At 48.5% G+C, this 23,596-nt stretch overlaps 1 protein-coding gene across 3 annotated transcripts in view; it reads left to right on the forward strand.

Moving 5' to 3' along the window:
* Window positions 1-23,596, forward strand: part of Igf2bp1 (insulin like growth factor 2 mRNA binding protein 1) — a 42,318-nt gene that overhangs the window by 12,293 nt on the left and 6,429 nt on the right. For 2 of the 3 annotated variants that reach the window (XM_028755091.1, XM_028755093.1), the window contains exons 3-9: window positions 12,917-12,965; window positions 13,310-13,361; window positions 17,735-17,798; window positions 18,791-19,072; window positions 19,833-19,967; window positions 21,454-21,576; window positions 22,249-22,384. In XM_028755091.1, the coding sequence (XP_028610924.1) occupies window positions 12,917-12,965; window positions 13,310-13,361; window positions 17,735-17,798; window positions 18,791-19,072; window positions 19,833-19,967; window positions 21,454-21,576; window positions 22,249-22,384 (841 nt within the window). The remainder of the gene's footprint in view (window positions 1-12,916; window positions 12,966-13,309; window positions 13,362-17,734; window positions 17,799-18,790; window positions 19,073-19,832; window positions 19,968-21,453; window positions 21,577-22,248; window positions 22,385-23,596) is intronic. The other variant, XM_028755094.1, reaches the window with a different exon arrangement.

Below are 23,596 nucleotides of genomic sequence, written 5' to 3' on the forward strand. Positions count from 1 at the left end.
CCTGCAGCGAGGGACGAAGAGGTGTCCTTTGTTAATACCTACTGAATCGTAATTCTTACCTCGTGCATTGGCTTCTGGGGAGCAAGAACCCATTACCCTGTTATTCTGGGAAGCAGGAACAAGCCTTATGCTGTTACTGGCCATTCATTGCCTTCTTGGGCTACTCAATCTCTCTGAGCCTCTCTTGCCACCTGGAAATGGAGACAGACGTTCACATCAGCCTCACGTTCCAGGTTCAGAGATTTTTGTCTGGAGGAGATCTTGTAAACTCAGTACATACAAAGTTGCATATTAGTAACATAATTGACGACACCCCAACGGGATTGGTAAGTAAGGTCTTTTCACTCCTTAACACCCTACTTTATTATCGGACAAAGATGACTTCGATTATAACTTTCCTATCGAGTCTCCCGGAATGCCCAGGGCCCCTAAGTTCTGCTCCACTCCCAGATCCCATTTCTGCCTTGTCTGTGGAAGGCCTCCCCATCCTGGTCCTGCCTGCCACCTTGGGCAGCTGGAACAATGTCCCTTAGGATCGTCGCCTCCAGGGCCATTTTCTCCTCCCCAGCCTTAGCGGTCCCACTCCTACCCTCTTCCCTGCCCCTCTGCCCGGTTCTCCCTTAAATGTCTGCAGGCCGGTTAGCAGGCGGGAAGCCCCCTCCCCCACAGGACCACCTCAGTCACGGCCCTGAGCACGGGGAGGTCGGGTCTGGATTTACTAAAGAACCCCGGAGGGGGAGCCTGCCCCGCGCCGGCTGCCTGGCTCGCCGATGGGGTCGGGTTTCGGCCGGTGGCTCTGCAGAGAGAGGGAGAGAGAGACAAAGGGCAAAGTCCCGGTCCCCACCCCCACCCGCAGCCCCCAGCGCGGCCCCTCCCCCACGGGCCCTGCGCAGGCGACCGAGGGCCGCCGGGGCCCCTCAGGACCGGCCGGGCGTCCGGGTGCCCGGGGCGCCTTGGTGCGTGAACATTCTAGACTGGCAGAGGAACGGGGGCGCATCCTTGTCCCCTCTCCCTGTACAGTGCAGCAGCCCACCCAGGGGCTGGGGTGGGAGAGCGCGCTGGGCTTCCCCCGTGTGAGGTGAGAGGCTGGGGCGCGGGCCGGGCCTCTCAGCTGCTCGGGCCTTCTCCCTTGCGCGGCCTGCAGGACTCCCCTCCTCCCCCCAGCTGCCGCCGCCCTCCCCCACCTCAGCTGCCGCCGCCCCTCCCGCCGCCGCTGCCTCCTCGGTTGCCCTGACTGCTCAGCTTTCCAACCCTCCCTGACAAAAAGGCCGTGTCCAAGGCCGAGGTCCTCCGAGCTGTTGAAGACCCGCCTTTCTTCCTTGTCGGGGTGGCCGAGAGCCATTTTGGAAAGCGCTGGTGGTCCGGCCTCTTAATAATCTGTGAACCTGGGGGAGAGGGCTCTTTGGAGGGCATTTTGCCCCCCTCCCCCACCCCCATCCCAGCAGAAATCAAGATGGGCCAGAATGGTGTGGAGACTATAGTTCTAAGAACTTGAGACCAGCCAGCCCTTAGCACATACTCTTAATGAACTCGCTCACCGCCAACAGGTATTTGTTGGCAACTGGGGAGGATGTACCAAGAGTCCTTTCTACTGATACGATAAATTAGTTTTCAACCCTAAAGATTTTCAGCATTATGGTAATCCGTTTTCACCGGACGGGGTTGAGTGTTATCTGATTTCTTTTGAGACTGGCCTAGCGTCTTTGCTTGCTTCTGAGAACTCCTCCACTTCAGAATCTTTATCTTGAGGGAGGGAGGGAGGGAGGGAGGGAGGGAGGGAGGGAGGGAGGGAGGGAGGGAGGGAGAGAGACAGAGAGAGACACTTGTCTTTCAGAGGTTTCCTTACATTTCATTCTTCGGATGCTTCTCCCTCAGCCCAGCCTCTGGGCTCCCCAGTGTTAGATCATTTGGCTCCTAGGTTTCCTGAAGGGATGCTGGGTGGAGGGAGCTAAGATAACATATCCAGTGGGGGTCTGTCAGCTTAACTCCCCACTGCCTTGGGAAGACCCAGAAACTCTTGCCGCCATGAGGCTGACCGGGGTTAGTGAGGACAGTGCTCCTGAGGGAACCCCCTGTACCCACACAGGAGGTTCATGTGGGCAAACTCCTTTCTCTGTATTATTGTACTTTAAGCTTTAGTAAAGGTTTCATCCTCCCTCTCACCCACCCTCAGGTAGTTCTTGCCTCCCTTTTCCCCACTGTTTAGCTCCACTTGGCCAGACCCCTTAAGTTAAAAAGTAAAATTCTTTTCAAAGCCCAAGGTTGGGGGAGGAGGTAGAAATTGGCTCCAGCCGACCTGGAATTTGCCTAGAAGGTGATGAGCTATCTCAGAGCTTCTGTTTTAGCTTCTTCCGAGGCTGCCCCATTGGGGCTGGGGTTGGGTTGGGAGATAAACACAATTACCAAAAAAAAAAAAAAACCCCAAACCTTTGGGCTTTCTTATCAACCCATTTATTCCTGAGTGGCTTAGGTACTTCCGAGGCTGAGGCTCTCCTCCTCCAGCTAGCACCTCCCCAGTCATCTTTACTCCTCCTCGTGCTCTAGACGGAGCTTGTAAGAGAAGAACAGCGGTGACTGACTACCCTTTCCCCCTCAGAAACAGATCTCCAACAGCCACCCAGCCGTATTATAGGGTAGTTAGCTATTCTGCAAATTAAATCTGGTGCCCAAATTAGAGCCGCATGCAGTTAAAAGCCAGTTGGCAAGCATTTAACCATATAGAATATGGGCATTTTTCCTGCTTTTAATGTCCGGCACTAATGGCTTGTGCTGTGAACAGTTTTGTCTGTGAACACCCATTGCCATTTGGTGACAGAGCACACACCAGCCTGGAGAGCCGAGTTCTAGTCCCGCTCCCAAGTTGGCTGGTCCTGTTTCCTCTGAGCCTTCACCTCCATGTCTATGAAGTGAGAGGAGAGTTTATGAACTGTCCATTTAGGCTTCTTTCTCCTCTGATTCCCCTTAACCAGAAATTCTTGGTAGCAACAGGTACACGTAACTGGCATGTCCTATAAGAAGTCCAGTGAGTCCCTCAACCCCCAATTTGTCATTAAACACACAGGTAAAGACCCTTCCAGAGGAGAGGAAATTACGGTTAAGCCCAAAAGAGCTCGTAGAGGGCTTTTCTTTCTTTCTTTCTTTCTTTCTTTCTTTCTTTCTTTCTTTCTTTCTTTCTTTCTTTCTTTCTTTTTTTTTGGCTTTTCGAGTCAGGGTTTCTCTGTGTAGCCCTGGCTGTCCTGGAACTCACTCTGTAGATGAGGCTGGCCTCGAACTCAGAAATCCACCTGCCTCTGCCTCCCAAGTGCCGGAATTAAAGGCGTGCGCCCCCCACTGCCTGGCTGGGCTTTTCTTTCTTATGTCTAACTTTAGCTTAGGAATCAGGGTATACTTGGGACAGTGTGTGTGCTATGCACATTTAAAGCTCAAAGGCGTTTGCCAAACCTGATGGCCTGAGTTTGAACCCCAGGACTCACATCCTGAAAGAGAACCAAACCTATCTGAACATGTCGTTCAACCTCCACACACCTGTTGTGGCACATGCATCCCCCTATAACCCCCCCCACACACACACACAAAACAAATCAATGACATTTCAAAAAGTCTTTTAAAAGGCAGTGTGCACATAGGTGTATTCCAGTGATGTCTGTGCTTTAGGCGTGAGAGTGTATGTGTTGTCTCCTCCCCCACCCCCTTCCTTGTGGCAGTGATGGCATCAGCCTTGGTTCCAGACCTCTCACTAGGTCCCTTTTTCAGCTCGAGTCCTAACCCGCGGCTAGCTACTCAATAGAGTGCCCGCCGGCTGGCTGCCTGGCCTGTCTGCCTGCCCTACCTCTGGATCATCCTGGCATGAAGCCCTGGGCATGGAGCCAGTTCCTCCTCCCTTCCCAGCACCTCCCTTTTCTCAAGCTACTGCCTAGCCTAGAGCGTGGCAGGCCAGCCCCCTTTAGAAGTTTTCTGGAGTCCTCTCTCTTTCAGTCCCTGCTTTGGTACCAGCTCTCTGGTTCGTATGTGGTTAAGAAGGATGGGAAGGTCCTATTGACATTGACACTCTGATGGTCTGCAACACCAGGGACATCATGGGAGAGCCAATGATGAACAGGCTCTCAGCTGGAAAGGGTCCAACACTGGAAAGGTGCTTTGGTTCCTGAATTAGTACTTGGGGTTCTTTTGTTTAAAACAGCAGAATTACCTGTGTAGTATGCATCCATCACCACTTCCCCAGCCTACCGGATCTGCTCCCTTTCCTTTCCAAGCCAATGAGCTGGCCTAGACACCACTGGACTGGAAACTCTTGAGAGCAAGGCTGTTCGCCTGCACAGTGTGCTCAGTGTGGTTGACAATATCTAGCACCGTGGAGTAACAATAAAGCCGAAACCACATGAGGAACCAAGAAACACAGAGACTATTAGTGTCGTTCACACATGGAAGTTTTGAATCACATTAAAAAAAGGTCAGGTAAGTCGGGCAGTGGTGGTGCACGCCTGTAATCCCAGCACTTGGGAGGCAGAGGCAGGCGGATTTCTGAGTTCGAGGCCAGCTTGGTCTACAGAGTGAGTTCCAGGACAGCCAGGGCTACACAGAGAAACCCTGTCTCGAAAAACCAAAAAAAAAAAAAAAAAAAAAGGTCAGGTGAGTGGGTGGTGGCACATGCCTGTAATTCTGTAACCCCAGCACTCTGGAGGCTGAAGTAAGGCTATTGGGAGTTCAGGCCAGTCCAGGCTACATCAAGAGACGGTGTGTATGTGTGTATGTATGTGTGCGTGTGTATTAAGAACTACATATTTGTTACCTTTTTGTAAAAAGAAGCCCAGTGAGTCCCTCGACCCCTAGTTAAACATTAAACACAGAGGTAAGTAAGTAAGTAGCCCAGGCCTAGTCTGGAATTTAAAATTTGTGCCTCAGCGTCCTTAGTCCTGGATTACAGATTTACGCTAGCTCCCCAGCTGTTTTGGGTGTGAGCTACCACAACCAGCTCTTAGATATTTTTTGATCAAATGTATCAGAAAGGTCATTCCAACATGGAATCAATATTGCAATTACAGAAATTTTTTTTTCTGGTTTTGGAAGAGATAACTAAAGTCAGTAATCTGGTATATTTTATACTGCAAAAAGCAAATATAGAGGTCTGCTGAGATGGTTTAGTGGATAAAAGGCACCTGCTACCAAGTCTGGTGACCTGAGTTTCGTTTTTCAGAAATCACAAATTCTAGGCAGTTGTACTCTGACCTCCGCGCATGGAGCACTGTGTATGTCTCTGTGTGTCTTTCCCTCCCTTTTTTCTCAAACACACAACATAAGTAAGTGGAAGAGGTGTTCATTAGAGGTGTCACTGGCTTAACATTAGAATCCACAAAATCCACAGTTGAGGAATCAGTTAAGGTGGTAATTGGTTAAGAGCTGGGCAGCGGTGGTGCACACCTTCAATCCCCAGGGGGCAGGGGCAGGTGTATCTTTAAGTTCAGGGCCAGTCTGGTCTACAGAGTTCCAGTACTGCTAGGGCTCTACAGAGAGACTTTGTCTCAGAACAAAAGCAACAACAAAAATTGCACACAGCTCTTGCAGCACGGATGGAGGATGACTCCTGACTGACTGCCCTGCAGGACATCCAGCATCCTTCTCTGGCATCTTCGGGCATATGCAATTAAAAATAAATATATAATTTTAAAACATTGAACAATGACATAAAATAATTATATATTAACCCTTAAAGTAAAATAACGATTCAGTTCTTCGGTTGCACTTAGTCATGTCCGAGGTCCTCTAGTGGCACATGGAGACCACCAAAATAGCTTGTGGAAGAAGGCTCCAGCAGTTTTTCCATAAATGTCAAGGAAAGTCATGGAAGCCAATTTTTTACATTTTGTTTAAAGTTTTCTTAGTGTGTGTATATAATACACACACAGCAGGTGTGTGGAAGTCAGCGGATAGCTTTGAGGAACTGGCCTTCTGCCTTGTTGGGTCTCTGTTTTCTCTCCCTTCACTCAAGATGGAAGGCCTTAGAGACTCCTCAAAGTCCTACTGTGTGTTAGGAGATTGTAGATACAGCTGAGCCCTAATAGCCAGCTCTCTGCTGGTAGAGATGGCATGGTGTATATACAGATTTGGGCATCCCTGTGGCTTTTGGATTGGATGAGGGCTGGAAAGGGTCTCACTACGTAAGCCAGGCTGGCCTTGAACTCAGAGATCCACCTTCCTCTTGTCTTCTGAGTGTTGGGATTAAAGGCATGTGCCACCATGGTTGGCTGTCAGGATTTTTGTTGTTATTGTTTTGTTTTAGGTTTATTTTATGTGTGTATTTTGCCCACAGGTATGTGTGTGTATCACATGCATTCCTGATGCCCATAGAGGCCAGAAGAAAGCATTAGATGCCCAGTAACTAGAGTTACAGATGGATGGATCCCAGGTGGGTCCTGGGATCTGGGCCCCGGCCCACTGGAAGAGCAGCCACTGCTCTTAACTGCTGAGCTTTACTCTCCAGCTCCCAGCCCTTCTGCTAGACCTTCCGCTGCATCCAGTTACAACAGTAAAATCACCACTAGTCTGGCATTTATTTTAACTTAGGAAATGCTGTCTGGTGAATGGCCGCAAGAGGGTACCCTGTCAGTGAACTACAGATGCGGCTCCCTGACTGTCTCCTCATTGCCAGGGACAGTGTTTTCCAGGTATGAGAGATACCTACAGGTTTCACTGAAAACTTGGATTTCACTTATCTGAAGTTTGTGTGTGGGTCTTACTTAACTTTGGCTTTATGGGTGGATCTGTCTTGAAATTCTGCTCAAATTGTTTGTGGGTTTTTTTTGTTTTTTGTTTTTTTGATGGAGAGTGTTCTTAGCTCTTACCATGTTCCTAGACAGAAGAAAAGGTTATAGTTACTTAGACCATTCATGTACAGGAAATCCCTTTATTAAGGAAAGTTGCCTATAGGTATACCGGCTGATCCCTGTCTGGGGACACAAGACACTTGAGATAAAATAATCCTGCTGCTACCCCCTCCCTGTCCCCCCCCCCCCACATGTGAGGAATGGTCCCCCAGAGGGTCGAAGACTTGACTTGTGAGACCACAGGCAGAGGCAGAGCTTGGCCTTGCGGTGGGGTGGATGTGAAGTTCCCAGGTTAATCTTGTTTTTTCCAAGGAGATGAAAGTTGAGGCTTGATTTAAGACTGAAACCTCTGCAGGTTGACTAGATTCTAAAGCGTTACCACCCTCCCCTGCCCCATCCAGCTTTTATCACTGTAGTTTAAGGGCACTTCTTAATCTAGGGAGAAGTCATCAACACTACTGTTGGGGGGGGCATTTTTCAGAGACTAAGAGCTTCATAAGAGATGGCTCAGGAGTTAAGAGCACGGACTGCTCATCCAGAGGACTCGGGTTCCGTTGCCAGCATCCATATCCTGTGGCTACACAGAGCTACCCGTAACTCTGGGTATCTGAGACCTCTTAGCCTCATCACCTCATCACACATGCTTGGCACATACATGTGTGCAGGCTCATTCACAGAAAATAAACAAACAACCTTAAAAAAACAACTCTGTAATTCTATCCTTCAAAGAAAAAGTATAGTGTCTCTCTCAGCTGACTGTGAGGCTGAGGCAGGATGATTGTTCTGAGTTGGAGACCAGCCTGGGCTACAGAATATGACTCACACAGAAAAAATTCTAGGTGTACTAAGAGTATATCTAGAATCCCAAGCCTTGACTTTGACACCTAGGACCCTATAGAACCAGACATTGTAGCACATCCTTTCCTGTAGTTCCAGTGTATAGAAGTTTGTTTCAAAACAAAACAGAAAGATAATATTATCTTAATGTCATTTAACCCATCAGTGTTTCTTGTATGCTAGAAAAATGGGTTTTTAAAAAAAAAAAATCTAAAACCATACATCTGGAAAAGTAAATTAATCACTGTAGGCTGGGTATGGTGAAACATGCCTTTAATCCCAGTACCACCCAGCAAGCATACTGGAAGGCGGAGGCAAGCCTGGTCTATATTGGGCAGCTAGGACTATGCAGAAAAATAGTCTTAAAAAACAAACAAGAAGCCTGGCGGTGGTGGCGAACGCCTTTTATCCCAGCACTTGGGAGGCAGAGACAGGTGGATTTCTGAGTTTGAGGCCAGCCTGGTCTACAGAGTGAGTTCCAGGGCAGCCAGGGCTACACACAGAGAAACCCAGTCTCGAAAAACCAACCAACCAAACAAACAAACTCAAAACAAACACAATGAAATTAGATGGCGTTTTGGTTCTATTCCTCCTGGCTTTGGTGGTTAGTGATCATGAAATGCGGACAAGATATTCATTGTGTATCTTAATTTCAGGGCCCTAGGCTGTCAGACAAAGCCACCAATAGCACATACAGGTCTATGAAAGGGACCTGGCAGACATTCCTAATCTCAGCCACCCCCACCCCCACGCAAGTATACTCTGGTGGATGTGTGGCATTCTTTTGTCTCTCTGCCTCTTTAAATCTCCCCTGGTCTGTTTCCCCTGGCTTGACCTCCCCGGGCCCCCCCCCCCTTCCCCCCCCCCAAAAAAAATCGGCTCTGCAGTGGCACAGAGGTGATTTTTCCTGGTTCACATGTGTCCGTTGAGCTACCCTCCAGGATGGTTCCCTGATTGGGGGTCAGAGCAAGCAGACATGGGAAAGCTGCCGGCTGTTTGCACTTAGGAGCCATTTTGGCGGTTGTAACCATTGTCTCTAATGGCCACTGCTGGCAGTTGGATCTCTTCAACAGGTTTAGCTGTTAGCGGGTCAGGGCAGTTAATGAGTTTCTCATGGTTCTCTCTCTTTGCTGGAGTGGGGCTTGGCCCTCCAGGCACTAAGAAAGTGCTCTGGTGTGGTGCCCTTTTACCTGTGGGACATAAACACTGCTCAGCCTGGCCTTGGTAGACCCAGGTTTATTGGGACAGGGTTATAAGATTTCTTTCTCTGTCATTGTGAACAAGTTTATTTAGATTCTGTAAAGACCCGACCTTCTGGTCTCCTTTAGCATACGGCCTTGTTGGACTGAGCGTCCACCAGGAGGAAACCCACGGGCAAGTGGGAGATATACTCCCCGTCCACCAGGAGCCTCTAAGCCAGTAGATCTCAGCCTTCCTAATGCTGTGACCCTTTAATACAGGTCCCCATGTTGTGGTGACTCCCAACCAGAAAGTTATTTTTGTTGCTACTTCGTAGCTAATTTTGCTACTGTTATGGATTGTAATATACATACCTGTTCAGATGCTCCTGTGATCCCTGTAAAAGGGTAGTTCTATGCATTCCCCAAAGAGTTGCAAGCCACAGATTTAGAGCTCCTGTAAGCCCTCAGCACACCAGCCTAACCCAGCCAATGCTGGGCCTCTCATGTGGGATGAGTAAGTTATCCAAAGGGTTGTAATGTAAGCAAGGGAATACAGGTCTCGGCATTGCCCTGTGCAGTTTGGGCCTGAAAGGAATTAGATAGCACTACACTCAGTGGAAAACCAGGCTTAGAAGACAAAGGCCCTCGGATGCCTCAGCTCTTCTAGGCCACCCCCTTGTTTTTTCAATCAGGGCTGGGGGCTTTGCTGAGAAGGAAGCCTGGGAGGAGCCTAGAGTGGGTTCCCAGGATGGGTGTGTGCCCTAGAAGGGTGAGGGAGGGCTGCTGCCATGTCTTTCTTTCATTGGTTGGGTAGACCTGCCCTTTTCCCCCTCCCCCTCCTGGAACATTCCAGACATTCCAGCCAATCTGCCTGCCATTGCTTTCTGGATCTGGATTAACATCCTTGCAGAGATTGGGTTTCACTGCTACCACCCTGCTCCTGCCCTTCTGAATAGAAGGCCCCAAACAGAGTTTGGACAGGCAAGTTTTGGCCTTTGACCTGGGATTGCATATTTCAAACTAGGCTCCTGTACTAGGGTTGCTTTATGCCTTGTGTCTTCCTAGATGCAGCCCTCATCTCCGCTCCATTCAAAAGAATTTGCTGGGAGGGGGTGTCCTGGGCTGGGCTCCTCCTGCCATTAAACCAGGGCAGTGTTCATTTTCCACCATTCTGAGCATACTCAGTCTGTTTGGTCACAGAGCTGTTTTGTGAGAAACCCTTACCAGGGAGATCCAAAGCTGCCTTTTGCCCAATCCTTGGATCTGGAACCTGATGGGATGAGGTCTAAGGACTCAGAAATGGCCTCGTTGGCTTCTCATGCCTGTGTATCTGACACAGAGCACGCCTCACACAGCTGGATCAGTCGTTGACTTTCTGATTCTCCTGCCAGTGCTGTGGGGGCTAGGATTACAGGGGTTTGACACCGTGCCTACCTATCTGCAGTCCTGGAACTTGAGCTCAGGGCTTTATGTCTGCCAGACAAGTGCTGTGCACGCTGTTATGTCTGTCTGTCCTTCTTCCTTCTTCCCTTCCCCTTTTGCAGTCACTGCAATGCCACCTCCTGACTGACCTACTACCGCTTACTGTTCCATAGACTGGCCTGCGCATGCGTCGGGCCTACTTTAGACTCTGGGATCATGGCGCACGCCTTCAGGCCCAGCTGAAGAATCTATTTACGATCCTCACTGTATCTACTCTAACTTTGTTAGGTCGAGTTCACAAACCACAAAGACTTTCCTCCATCCAGCAGATCCACCTTTCCTTTATCTTGTTTTCTTTTTCAAGATGGGATTTCTCTGTTTAACCATGGCTGTCCTGGGACTCATTGTGTAGACCAGGCCGGTTTCAAACTCCTGGAGATCCGCCTGCCTCTGCCTCTTGAGTGCTCGGTTTGAGGACTGCTGTAGCTTGTGGATAAAGAATTGCCATTTTCAGAATTTCAGACTGAAGTGAGTCACAGAGACCTTTTTTTTTTTTTCCTTTTTTTTTTTTTTTTTTTGGTTTTTTTGGTTTCTCTGTGTAGTCCTGGCTGTCCTGGAACTCGCTCTGTAGACCAGGCTAGCCTCGAACTCTCAAACTCAGAAATCTGCCTGCCTCTGCCTCCCAAGTGCTGGGATTAAAGGTGTGTGCCACCTCCGCCCGGCCACAGAGACCCTTTTATTTTACACTAGACACTAGACTCTGCTTTGGTAGAGACTGCCTGGGACAACTGAAGCTAACACATCCACAGTTAGGACATTGCATTCCTTTTTGCTTGCGCCACCCCACATCTGGATGCCTGCTCATCTGGCCAGCCACTGAGGGCTGAGCAGACGTGACTCAGCATTATTTCACGTGTATATGCTGCTATTTTGCCTTCATGTATGCCTGTGTGCTGTGTGGATGCAGTGCCTGTGGGAGCCAGAAGAGGGCGTCTGATTCCCCCCTCATAGAAGGTTTCGACCCATCCTGGGCCTGCTGGCAATTAAATCCTGCTCTTCTAAAAGAGCATCTAGTACTCTTAACTGCTGAGCCATCTATCTAACACCCCAATCTTGTCTTTGAACTAAGAGTTTGTACAGGATCAAAGATACACAGAGATCTAAATGATAATTGACTAACACATCAAGTCACTTTAAATGTCTTAAACTCCAGGATTAAGGTATTGATTTGGGTGGTGAGTAGTCCCTCTGGGTCGCTCTGGGCCTTAGCCCTGAACCTACACTTCTCAAGGGAAATCATCACTCTTTTCAGAGCCATTTGAAAACTGGGAGGGAGTAATGTGGGAGAGAAAAGGTGGTCCTGATGCTGGGCCGTGTGTGTTGATCACTCCGGAGAACCTTTACCATGCATAGATGCATCTATTGTTACACTTTAAGGACTTATTCCAGGTCTCTACTAATCACTTTACAAATACTGTCTAATGCCACTTACCACCTGTACGGGTATTATCCCTGTTGTACAAAGGGGGAGACCGGGTCTCAAAGAAGTTAAGTAATCTAAAGATCAGTGCTAATAAGTGGTTTAGATCCCTAGCTGTGCCAAGGGCTTAACCACTGTACTATTATCTTATGCAATTGTTCGCATATATTGTTTCCCCTAATACGAGGTGAGCACCTGGGCCAGCCGTTCCGCTTCTTTTGTTCATTGCTATGCCCCAGCCTCCAGAGTAGAGTCGAGCTTGACCTAGGTGCCAGTTAAAGAGGTATTAGATTAATTAATAGTTACCGTCTTACTTGACTTTGGATTTGCTTTATTTTAAATTACGTATGTGTAGATATGTAGCCAGTGATCAGGTGCCTGAGGTGAGCTGGGGTTCAAATAGTTGTGAGCCGCCTCACATGGGGCATAGTAGTGGGACTACTGAGCCCTAAGCATCCTTTCTCCAGCCTCCTGACTTTGTTGTGGTGATGAGAGAAGTATGTGGAAAAGCTAAGCCGTAGCAAGCACTAAAACAGTGTGTTCGATCTTTTGCTACCATTATGCTGAGAACATCTGGTTCTGAATTCTTGTCTGATGTCCTGTTAGGTAAAGCCTCATCTGCTCTAAAATCTGCATCACTATTAGGTTGCTATTCTTTTTTTTTTTTTTTTTTCTCCTCGAGACAGGGTTTCTCTGTGTAGCCCTGGCTATCCTGGAACTCACTCTGTAGACCACCAGGCTGGCCTCGAACTCAGAAATCCGCCTGCCTCTGCCTCCCAAGTGTTGGGATTAAAGGTGTGTGCCACCAATGCTCGGCTTGGGTTGCTATTTTGTTGTTGTTGTTGTACCTGAGATGAGGTTTCACTGTTTATTCTGGCTGTCCTATAGTTAACTATGGAGATCAGGTTGGCCTGGAGCTCACCGAGATCTGCCTGCCTCTGCCTCTTAAGAGCTCAGATTAAAGGCATGTGCCACCACTCCTGGTTTAGATTGCTATTTATAGGGCTGGAGATGTAGCATGTGCCAGCCAGATCATGAATTCAGTCCCTAGCACTGGGGAGGAAGCCACCGTCCTATGGTTTTGGTGAGATGATAAGCTGGGACAGGACTAGAAACTGCTAGGGCATGGGCCTAAAGCGTCTGGAATTGTCTTAAATCATTTCTTTCCTTTTCAGGAGTCGGAAAATACAGATCCGAAACATTCCGCCTCAGCTCCGATGGGAAGTAAGTGCTCAGAGAAGTGAACGCACAGGTGGGGTGGAGACTGGGCATGGGACTCTTGTCTGGCTGAGTTGGTAGAAATAACCCTGGGTATGAGGTTGGTAAGGGCTCATTTTTCACTCATGCTCTGGGCCAAGAGGCATTAAGGAGGTAGGAAAAGTGTTTCTAGAACTTTCTGATGGCAGAAGTCTGAATCTCCTTCAAAGGCCCAGAGCCAGGTGCATTCCTGCAAACAGGGTTGATGCCGGAGGGCCCTAAGGGAGATTTCCTGCTGGTGCCCCAGAGCTTTGGGGTAAGGGGTGTTCAGGCCCCAGGAAGCTCAGACACCTTTTTTTCTACCTTTCCAGGTGCTAGATAGCCTGCTGGCTCAGTACGGTACAGTGGAGAACTGTGAGCAAGGTAAGACTGGGCCAACAAGGGGTCACCCGGGGGTTCTGTGATCGGATCCATTGGGAAGACACAGACAGAGGGCATAGTACTCCTGAACATACGCTGAGGCTGGACGCTGGACGCTGGCTCAGCATTCGCCCCACAGTGTGCGGAACCATGAAACTGGGCTCCTGAACATACGCTGACGCTGGACACTGGCTCAGCATCCGCCCCACAGTGTGCGGAACCATGAAACTGGGCTCCTGAACATACGCTGACGCTGGACGCTGGCTCAGCATCCGCCCCACAGTGTGCAGAACCATGAAACTGGGCTCCTGAACATACGCTGAGGCTGGACGCTGGCTCAGCATCCGCCCCACAGTGTGCGGAACCATGAAACTGGGCTCCTGAACATACGCTGACGCTGGACGCTGGCTCAGCATCCGCCCCACAGTGTGCGGAACCATGAAACTGGGCTTCTGGGTGATAGGCAGTCTGAACATCTATTTTTCCTTCTTCTTGCTTTCAATGAGACAGGCTCTCACAGTTTAGCTTTGGCTGGCCTGGAACTTGAAAGTAGACTTTGCAATATAGATCAAGCTGGTCTCAAACTTACATCTGACAGCCTTTGCCTCCTGAGTGCTAGGATTAAAGCCGTGGGCCACCACACCCAGCCTCATTACCCTTTTTTAATAAGGAGTCTCAGTCCCAAGCTTCCAAGAATCACAACATTTCAGTAATTTAAGAACAGAAATTTGTAAAAAAAAAAAAAGAAAAAAGAAGAAAAAAAGCCGGGCGGTGGTGGCGCACGCCTTTAATCTCAGCACTTGGGAGGCAGAGACAGGCGGATTTCTGAGTTTGAGGCCAGCCTGGTCTACAGAGTGAGTTCCAGGACAGCCATGGCTATACAGAGAAACCCTGTATCGAAAAACAAAAACAAAACAAAACAAAAAACCAAAAAGAACAGAAATTTGTAGGGCCTGGGTGCATTTATTTAATTTCAGCTTTTGTGAGGCTGGAAGATTCTGTGAGTTTGAGGCCAGCCTCATGCATTATTCTAGCAGTACATAGAGAGAAACTTTGTCTTTCCTTTTAATATTTAATTTTACTTTAATGAATGAGTGCTCTATCTGTATGTACCGCTGCATGCCAGAAGAGGGCCTCAGACCTCATTACATGGTTGTGAGCCACCATGTGGATGTTGGGAATTGAACTCAGGACCTCTGGAAGAACAGTCAGTGCTCTTAACTGCTGAGCCATCTCTCCAGCCTGAGTGACTGTGTCTTTACAAGAAAAAAGAATCCTTCTGGGTGTGTTGGTGTACTCTTTTAATCTCAGCACTTGGGATGAAGAGGTAGGGGATCTCTTACAGTGCAGGCTGATCTACAAGAGTGAGTTCCAGAAGAGCTAGGGCTACACAGAGAAACCCTGTCTTGAGAACAAAAATAAAAGCAACAGTGAATGAATGAATGAATGAATGAGAGAGACGGGGATGGGAGAGGGCCGTAGAGATGGTTCAGTGATTAAGATACTGGCTGCTCTTTCAGAGACCGAGCTTTGATTTCCAGCACCCAGAGGTGGCTCACAGCCACCTGTAATTTCAGTTCCAGGGGATCTAATGCCCACTTCTGACCTTCAAGGGACTATACTGACAAACTACCCATCCACATAAAGACAAAATGGAGGACAAGTTTGAAAAAAGTTTATTCCTTAATAGTTTGATGGGCAGGCAAAACCTTTTTGAATATTGGGCCCATAGAGGGAAGTGCAGGGATTCTAAGCTTTAAAAAGAAAAACATTAGCTGTGATTTTGAGGGTCTTCTGCTTCTAATGTAAATTCTTTCCAGAGGAAGTGGGGGGGGGGTTGGTTGCGCACCACAACATGAGGTTGTTTTAGTTTTTTTTTTTTTAAAGCCAACATGTAGGAACACTACATACATGTTCGTGGGTGTCGTGGCCTGCTTAAATCGAGGCAGGCATATTAGTCTCCTTAATCACTTCTTGGTGAAAACATTTAAAATTTTATTGCCCTCTGAAGTTCATAGGACATGAGGTCTGTTGCTGTCATACCATGTAGAAAGGAGTGCTGTCTGTCTGTCTGTCTGTCTGTCACTCGGCCCGCCAGTCAAGTCTGCCTCCTTCCCTGTCGTTCCTCATGCCTTGAAAACGCATGTTCTCCTTTCAGTGAGACTCCCCTCCAATCTTCCTTCTCTTTCCCCCACTTTCCTATTTTCTGTTGTTTCCTCTCCTCTACCCTCCATTTTCCACCCTCTGTTCCCTTCTTCCAGTCTGTACCCTTCCCATGTGCTTTCATGTTCCTGAGAGCACGTGATTTCTTATCTTTCAGAACCTGCTTATTTAATTTAACTGAGTAATCTCTGCTTCCATCTAGTTGATGATGGAATTTCAAATTTTTACGACTAGATAGTTAGTATTCCATGGTGCGTGATGTGTGTTGGGGGAAGGCAGTGCCTTTCTTCCATGTGACAGTGTAGCAGCCCACTTGTGACACTCTTCAAGAAGCAGCAGTTGCTTTGTCTGAGGTTTAGATGTTCATTTGTAACTTCTTTGTGGGAAGCGGCAAGCTGTGCCTGCTGACAAATGATGGCTGGAATTGCCTGCCCGGCAGTGAAGCGTGCTGCAGGCTCTGCTCTAATCTTCTCACTTGCCTTTCGGCTCACGTGCCAGGGCGTAGCTGATTTGTTGGTAGTTGTTGCTCAGCCCTGCTGCAGCTAACATGAGTGAGACAGACTGCCTGGCCACTCCGAGCAGGCAGCTATCTGCCACCTATAAACTCAGGCTCTGTCAGGCTGACCACCTGAATCTCTCCCTGGAACCCACATGGTGGACAGAGGGAGCTGATTCCCTAAAGTTGTCCTCTGACCTCTACTCATGTGAGCATGGACAGATGGACATGAAATAATTTTAAATGGTTAAAAAAAAAAAAAGAATCCACCACACCTGTTCAAGGGTCTCACCAGCCCTGGTTGGCCTCAGAAACAATCTTGCTCAGGGATTGTCATCCTGCGCCACCACACTCAGCTCAACTGTCAGGCTTTCTTTTCAGTGTAGGCAGAGCCTTGCCGTGTAGACCTGTCTGGTCTGACTCACCCAGCCCAGGCTGCTCAGGAGATCTCAGCCATCTTTCTCCTTGTGTGCACCATGTGTGTGAAGTGCCCAAAGACGCCAGAGGATGGCGTCTGATTCCTTGGAAGTAGAGTTACAAAAGGTTATGAGCCGCCATGTGGGTGTGACCTGTGGGTGGGCAGTCAGTGCTCTTAGCCATTGAGTCACAGCCAAATCGCTGTGATTTGTTTTTTGCTTTTTTGTTGTTGTTATTTTTTTGAACAAAGCCTCCTTTAAAAAAAATCTCAGTATAGTCTTGAACTCCTAACTTTCTTCTTTCATCTCCCAAGTGCCAAGACTGCAGGTACACACTGTAATGCTTTGCCTGAAGTTCTTCTGTCTCTTCTTTTAAATGTAGTAGCTCTGCCCATTACTGAAGTGGGTTAGTCTTAGTCCTGGTGGTGAGGTCTGGGTTATCCTTAGCTGCCTACTGAGCTGCAGCCTAGCCTGAGGTATTTAGTGAGCTCCTGTCTCCCAGAGCCAGAGGTTGAGAATATGGCTAATTAGTAGAGTGTAGCTGTGTAAAGGCCCTGGGATCAGTCTCCAGTGATATAAAATTAATTAATTAATGAAGGTAATAATCAACAAAACCAAACTTGGTCCCGAGTTCAATTTCCAGCAACCACATGGTTTACGACCATCTATAATGAATGGGATCTGATGCCCTCTTCTGGCATGCAGGGGTACATGCAGATAGAGCACTCACATTAAATAGATAAATCTTTTTAAAAAAAAAAATCCAAGCTTTTGGATCGAAATCATTCTTGGGACCCATAAGTATGATGGCCTCATGTGTCCCATGTCCACTGTCAAGAAGTTGAGAATATTTGAGCCTGGAATTCCTTCTCTGCGAAAGTGTGTTACTCAGGCTTACAGAATGGATTTAATTAGATAATTCCAAATATCTTGAGCCATTGAGAGAAGGAAACTAAAGGCCATTTTTTTTCTTGACTTGTTACCTCTGTGAATGGCTAATCTCACCCACTGGGTGTTGCTTGTTTGCTAATTGAACTTTCCCAGGGTAAATTTGCTTCCAGTGCCGGGATTTGTGTGTATCAGGTATTTGCCTTGCTGTGTCATTGCTACATCTAAAAGCCAGCAAGAGTTGACTAGTCAGCTTCCAGTGTCTCTGAAGGAGGCCGTCTGAATTGTTTTTCACGAGTCCTTTGAATGTAGTCTCAGCTTGGTAGTCTGCTGCTTACCCTGCTGACCTACAGACAGGTTGCGGTTTGTCAGCAGAGCTCTAACTCTGGCGGACTTTTCTGTTGTCTCCACAGTGAACACGGAAAGTGAGACAGCGGTGGTCAACGTCACCTACTCCAACCGGGAGCAGACCAGGCAGTGAGTACCTCAGAAGTGGGGCCTGGTGGTGGTGGGGAGGGGGGATTTGGGGGTGGGGCTCTGAGGTTTCTCCTTGGACCCCCATTATAGGGGAGGGACCTGTGGATGGGTCCGGGCAGACTGGGATTCTCAGATGGCTCCTGATACTGGTTCAGCTAGTCCTAGGATCCCACAAAAGGTCTTTTAGGGGCATGTTTCAGAAATCAGAAATTTCTCAGGAGAAATGAACTGCAGGGACGGGGAGGACTGAGAGGAGACGTTACCTCTGGATCTCTGGGAACACCAGAGTCCTGTACTATGTTGATGGTGCCATCTTTTGGTTACGAGGGGGAACTGCCTCGTTCAAAACAGGTAGATCAAAAGTGTGTATATTTCTTCTTTGAATTCATAGTGGCCTCTAACTTGCTTGGGTAGCCAAGGGTGACCCTGATTTCTACTCCATTTCCTGAGTATTATGATTATGGGTGTGGGTTACTGCGACTGCATCAGGCGTGATGCTGGATGGTTAGGAGCCTGGCTGATGTGTTGCTAGGTCCCTTGAGTCACCACCACCACCACCACCACCACCACCACCACCACCACCACAGGTCCCAGCTCCTTGGCCCTTAGGTTGAGCCTTTAGTATTCTCACTCCCTGAAGTGGTCAGAACACATGTTGTATGCATTGTTTTTAGCTCTATCTGGCTGTCACAGGGTATCGCCACATTTTTCCCCCATGCTTCAACATCTTCCAGTGGTCTTAAGTGGAAGATTTTTGTGAACAATAAATCCCAAGGAAGCAAGTGGCATTGCTGTATCAGTTACTTTTCCCTTAGTGTCTTCTCTCTCACGGACCAGAAGGTTCCCTAGTGATAGAGGGGTGGCAGACAGATGATTGGCTCCACAGTATCCCCAGTGTGTTCACAGCTGTAATTCAGTAGGTGCTTTGGGTAAGGGAGGCGCTTGGTGTGGTTGGCGTGAGTTGGACTGACCATTGGACTACCTGTTCCCAGAGCCATCATGAAGCTAAACGGCCATCAACTAGAGAACCATGCCCTGAAGGTCTCCTACATACCCGATGAGCAGATAGCACAAGGTCCTGAGAATGGGCGCCGTGGAGGCTTTGGGTCTCGGGGCCAGCCTCGGCAAGGGTCACCTGTGGCAGCGGGGGCCCCAGCCAAGCAGCAGCAAGTGGACATCCCCCTCCGGCTCCTGGTGCCCACGCAGTATGTAGGTGCTATCATTGGCAAGGAGGGTGCCACCATCCGAAACATCACAAAGCAGACTCAGTCCAAGTGAGTGTTGGGAAAGGGAGGGTGGATGCAGGGGAGAGGTGGGCCTGGGGCGGTTCCCGGAAGCACAGTTTGGGCATCAGTACTTTTGTCCTTAGAATTGTTTCTTGGGACCTGGATGGTCACTGTTGCCAGTGTTGCCTCTGTGTTAGAATTGGGCAGAGGAGGAGGCGGATGGGTGTCTGGGTTCGTTGTCTCCAGAAGGAAGAGTTGCTCGGTCCTGTGAGGTGGGAGTTAGCCATTGGTTGGGTACTCTGTGATAAGTAGCCACTTAATTGTGGTCACAAGCTGGACAGCCTGGCTGAAGCCGCGTTCCTCTGGCATGTGATTATGTCCCCACTTCCATTGTTGTATGGTCACCTGCTTTCCTGTTGTTACAGATAGACATCGGCTGTGGGGAGAACAGCCCAGCTCATATCCTTAACATAAGTAGTTAATCACTATGGCTTACTTGTAGTCGGAACAGGGTGTCTCCCAGATACATTGTTTGGAAAGGGACACTAGAAGGAGAAAAATAACTTCACAGCCACACACAGCTTGGGAGTGTCCCCATTCAGTAGCTGTGAGGTGGCCTGCATTCTTCTCTCAGAGGTGAGCAGAGCAACACCTGGCCGAGGTTCCCAGGCCCCTTCTTGACTTTCCTGGTTCTATACTTGACAGGCCCCGTTGCAGGGAGAGCGGATTCTATCGTTTAATTGACAGGAAGTGGGGAAGTCTCATGTTATTGGAGACAACTAAGCAGCTTTCTTCTTGTGGTCCTCAGGATAGACGTGCATAGGAAGGAGAATGCAGGAGCTGCGGAGAAGGCCATCAGTGTTCATTCAACCCCTGAAGGCTGCTCCTCGGCCTGTAAGATGATCTTGGAGATTATGCACAAGGAGGCAAAGGACACCAAAACGTAAGATCCGGCTGCACTTGGGACTGCTGGCACACACACACCACACAGACACACACACAGACACCACACAGACACACACACACACACCACACACCATGCACAGACACACAGACACACACAGACACCACACAGACACACACACACCATACACAGACACACATACACACACAGACACCACACACAGACACACACAGACACACACAGACACACACACATACTTTTTTTTCTTTTATGACTGCACTAGGAGTGAAGCTCAGGGCTTGAAATATAGCACAGTAGCATGCAGTAGGTGCCTGGATGTGTGAGGACCTGGGTGTGGGCCCCACTAATGCAGAACAGGCCAGGGGATTCACTTACAGTACTTTCCGAGTCTTTGGTTCTGGGCCCTTTGACAGGGTGGAGTATTTGAGGCAGGATCACTGTACCCTAGTTAACACTGAAGTGCTGCAATCCCGTTTCCTGCTGGACCAACACGCCTGGCTTCAGTTTCTATTATGTTTTCTTGAGAATAGCTCAGGGTGGAGAGATGATGGCTCAGCAGTTAAGACAGATACTGTCCTATTAGGACCAAGATTCAGATCTCTTCCACCTTTACACTGGGTGGCTCACAAACCTTTGAAACTCAAGCTCCAAGCGATCCAATGCCTTACCTTCTGACCGTCTTCCTCGGGCATCTTCACCTCCCCGTACCCCAGCCTCTCCACCGCACACACAATCTTTTAAACAGGGTGGGTCTTCCACAGCTGTGTGCGCATGTCCTCTTGAGTCCGCTGATAATATATGCATCATCACACTAAGTATCCGTTGTTTTCCTTTTTCATTGTTTGTGTTTTGTGTTGAGACAGGGTTTCTTTGTAGGCTGGCTTTGAACTCACAGAGATCTGTTTACCTCTGTCTCTCAGGCACTACCACTGTCTCTGGGTTGTTTTGTTTTTGTTTTTTATACAGCTTTATTAGGGTTCAACTAGTATAATAATGCTGTGTTCGTTTGAGGACATACTACCTAGGTTAGCCTAGAATTCCTGCATCCTCCAGCCTCAGCCTTGGTGTTTGGGATTGTAGACAAATGCCGACACATTGGGTATCCTTTCTGCTCCCTTACGTCCTTCACCTTAGGGGTGGAGCCTAGGCCTCATGCATGCTGGACAAACAAAACAGTACTACTGAGCTAAATCCCCAATCCCAATTGCACATATTTTTTGAGTGTGCAGTTACATGAATTTTGATGTGTATTTGTTGATCATGTACCTGTTGACCGTGATCACAGTTGAGATAAAGCTCTGGCTTCCAGATTCCATCTGGAATCTGGGTGGGTGGTGGTGCCATCCCCACCCACCATTTCTGTTTGTAAACCACTGGTCTCTACTGGGCTTGTAATCTGGCACTTGGCTCAGGGTTTGTTCTGGGTTCGTCACATAGTTGGGTAACCATTTAGTTGGGCCTTTGTTGACATCATTGACCGAGCTGTCCCCTACTTTCTTTCTAGGGCAGATGAAGTTCCCCTGAAGATCCTGGCTCATAATAACTTTGTGGGGCGACTCATTGGCAAGGAAGGGCGGAACTTGAAGAAGGTGGAGCAGGATACCGAGACAAAGATCACCATCTCGTCGTAAGTCTCTCAGAGGGTCTCTCTACAGCAGTGGTGAGCTCAGCGTGGGGTATGAGGGACCTGCCATTGAGCCTTAGCACCCGCCTCTTGGGACAAATGGAATCCAAGAAGTGGTGAGATGATTTGTCCTGCTTGATAAGGGCTGGAGCACCCCAATACCTCCCCTTGGCACAACATTCTAGATACATGCATCTCCCACAAAAGCCTGCAGTGAGGGAGGGCCTGGCCTTCAGGGGTGTCTGCCACTGTGAGAAGTGCACAAAGCTTGGTCCTTTTCAGCCAGTCCACACTGGGCTGCCTCTAAAGAACAGTGAGTGAAAGGTTCGAGTTAGCTGCCTGTAAGCAGCCTGCCTCTCTGTTACCTAACAGCTGTTTGCAGAGATACTCAGCTGCACAGCAGCACATAGAGGTCTGCCTGCAGCCATCTGTGTGTCTGGTGACCACAACCTTTCATGATAGCTTGTGTTCCCACAGACAGAATTGTTGTGGTTATGCTACACTCCTTGCCCTGATTACCTCAAGGCTGGAGATAGGGCTTACTGGCCAGAAGTCAGACATCCTTTAGAAAGGCTGGACCTGTAACTCAGTTGGTCTTTTGGCTTTGTCCCTAGCTGGGGTCTGGTTTCAGTCCTGCACCGCCCACTGCTTGACACTGCCCTGCTCTCTTGCCAGGCTCCAGGATCTTACGCTCTATAACCCAGAACGGACCATCACTGTGAAGGGGGCCATTGAGAACTGCTGCAGGGCTGAGCAGGAGATCATGAAGAAAGTTCGAGAGGCTTATGAGAATGACGTGGCTGCCATGAGCGTGAGTGAGAGGCGGCACCTTCTGCCTGTGTTGCTGGGAGAGGAGTCTAGGCCTAGGCCTTGCGGATAAGCAAAAGCGATAGCTCTCCGCTATATCCCAAGCCCCTCTCATACCCTTCTCTGAACTTAGCAAGGGCAGCAGCAGGCAGGGTGACAGCACAGCCTTGGAGAATCACTCTTTTTATAAAGATTTATTTATTTTATGTATATGAGTACACTGTCTTCAGACACACCAGAAGAAGGCATTAGATCCCATTACAGATGGTTGTGAGCCACCATGTGGTTGCTGGGAATTAGTCAGTGCACTTAACCACTGAACTATCTCTCTAGCCTGAGAATCACTTTTTTTAAGAAAGGAATTTACTTGTTTTATGTGTATGCGTGTTTTGCCTGCATGTATCTTGGGATACTATGTGTATCCAGGTTCCCACTGAGGCTGGAAGAGGGCATTGGATTTTCTGGAACTAAAATTACTGATGGTTGTGAGCCACCATGTGAGTGCTTGCTTGGAATTGAATCTGTGCAGTCCTTTGGAAGAGTAGCCAGTACCCTTAACCACTGAGCTACCTTTCCAGCCTTTAGGACTTAACTCATCGGAATTTGTTTTTGTGGTGGTAGTGGTGGTGGTGGGAACCCAATCTGGAGTCTTGTACATTGTAGGTAAACAGTCTGCTGTTGGAATTGGTAACTGCATTTACTCACAGGGCTCATCGTGTGGCTGCTGGGTTGGCGTTGGGGGCAAAAGCTTGGGGTTGTGGATTCTCTATTTTAGGCAATCTGTGATGTGATCTATATGGTTTGATCTAGTAAAAGTTGTATACTGTAGTAGACAGAAGGGTAACAACTTCAACTGTTTTTTTTCTTTCTTTTTTTTTTCTGAGACAGTACAGACAGTGCTGTAGGCTAGAACTGAATTCAGTCCTACCTTAGCCTCCCAAGTGCTGGACTTATAGGCATGTGCTACAAAGTTCTGCTCATACAATTTTTCTTTCTTCCTTTTTTTAATGTATATGTGTGGGTGGTTAGGTGTGTCTGTGGGGGTGGTTAGGTGTGTATGTGTGGGTGGTTAGGTGTGTCTGTGGGGGTGGTTAGGTGTGTCTGTGGGGGTGGTTGGGTGTGTCTGTGGGGGTGGTTAGGTGTGTATGTGTGGGTGGTTAGGTGTGTCTGTGTGGGTGGTTAGGTATGTCTGTGTGGGTGGTTAGGTGTGTATGTG

This window comes from Grammomys surdaster, unplaced genomic scaffold (assembly GCF_004785775.1).
Source record: "Grammomys surdaster isolate TR1022 unplaced genomic scaffold, NIH_TR_1.0 126048, whole genome shotgun sequence".
Taxonomy (NCBI): Eukaryota; Metazoa; Chordata; class Mammalia; order Rodentia; family Muridae; genus Grammomys; species Grammomys surdaster.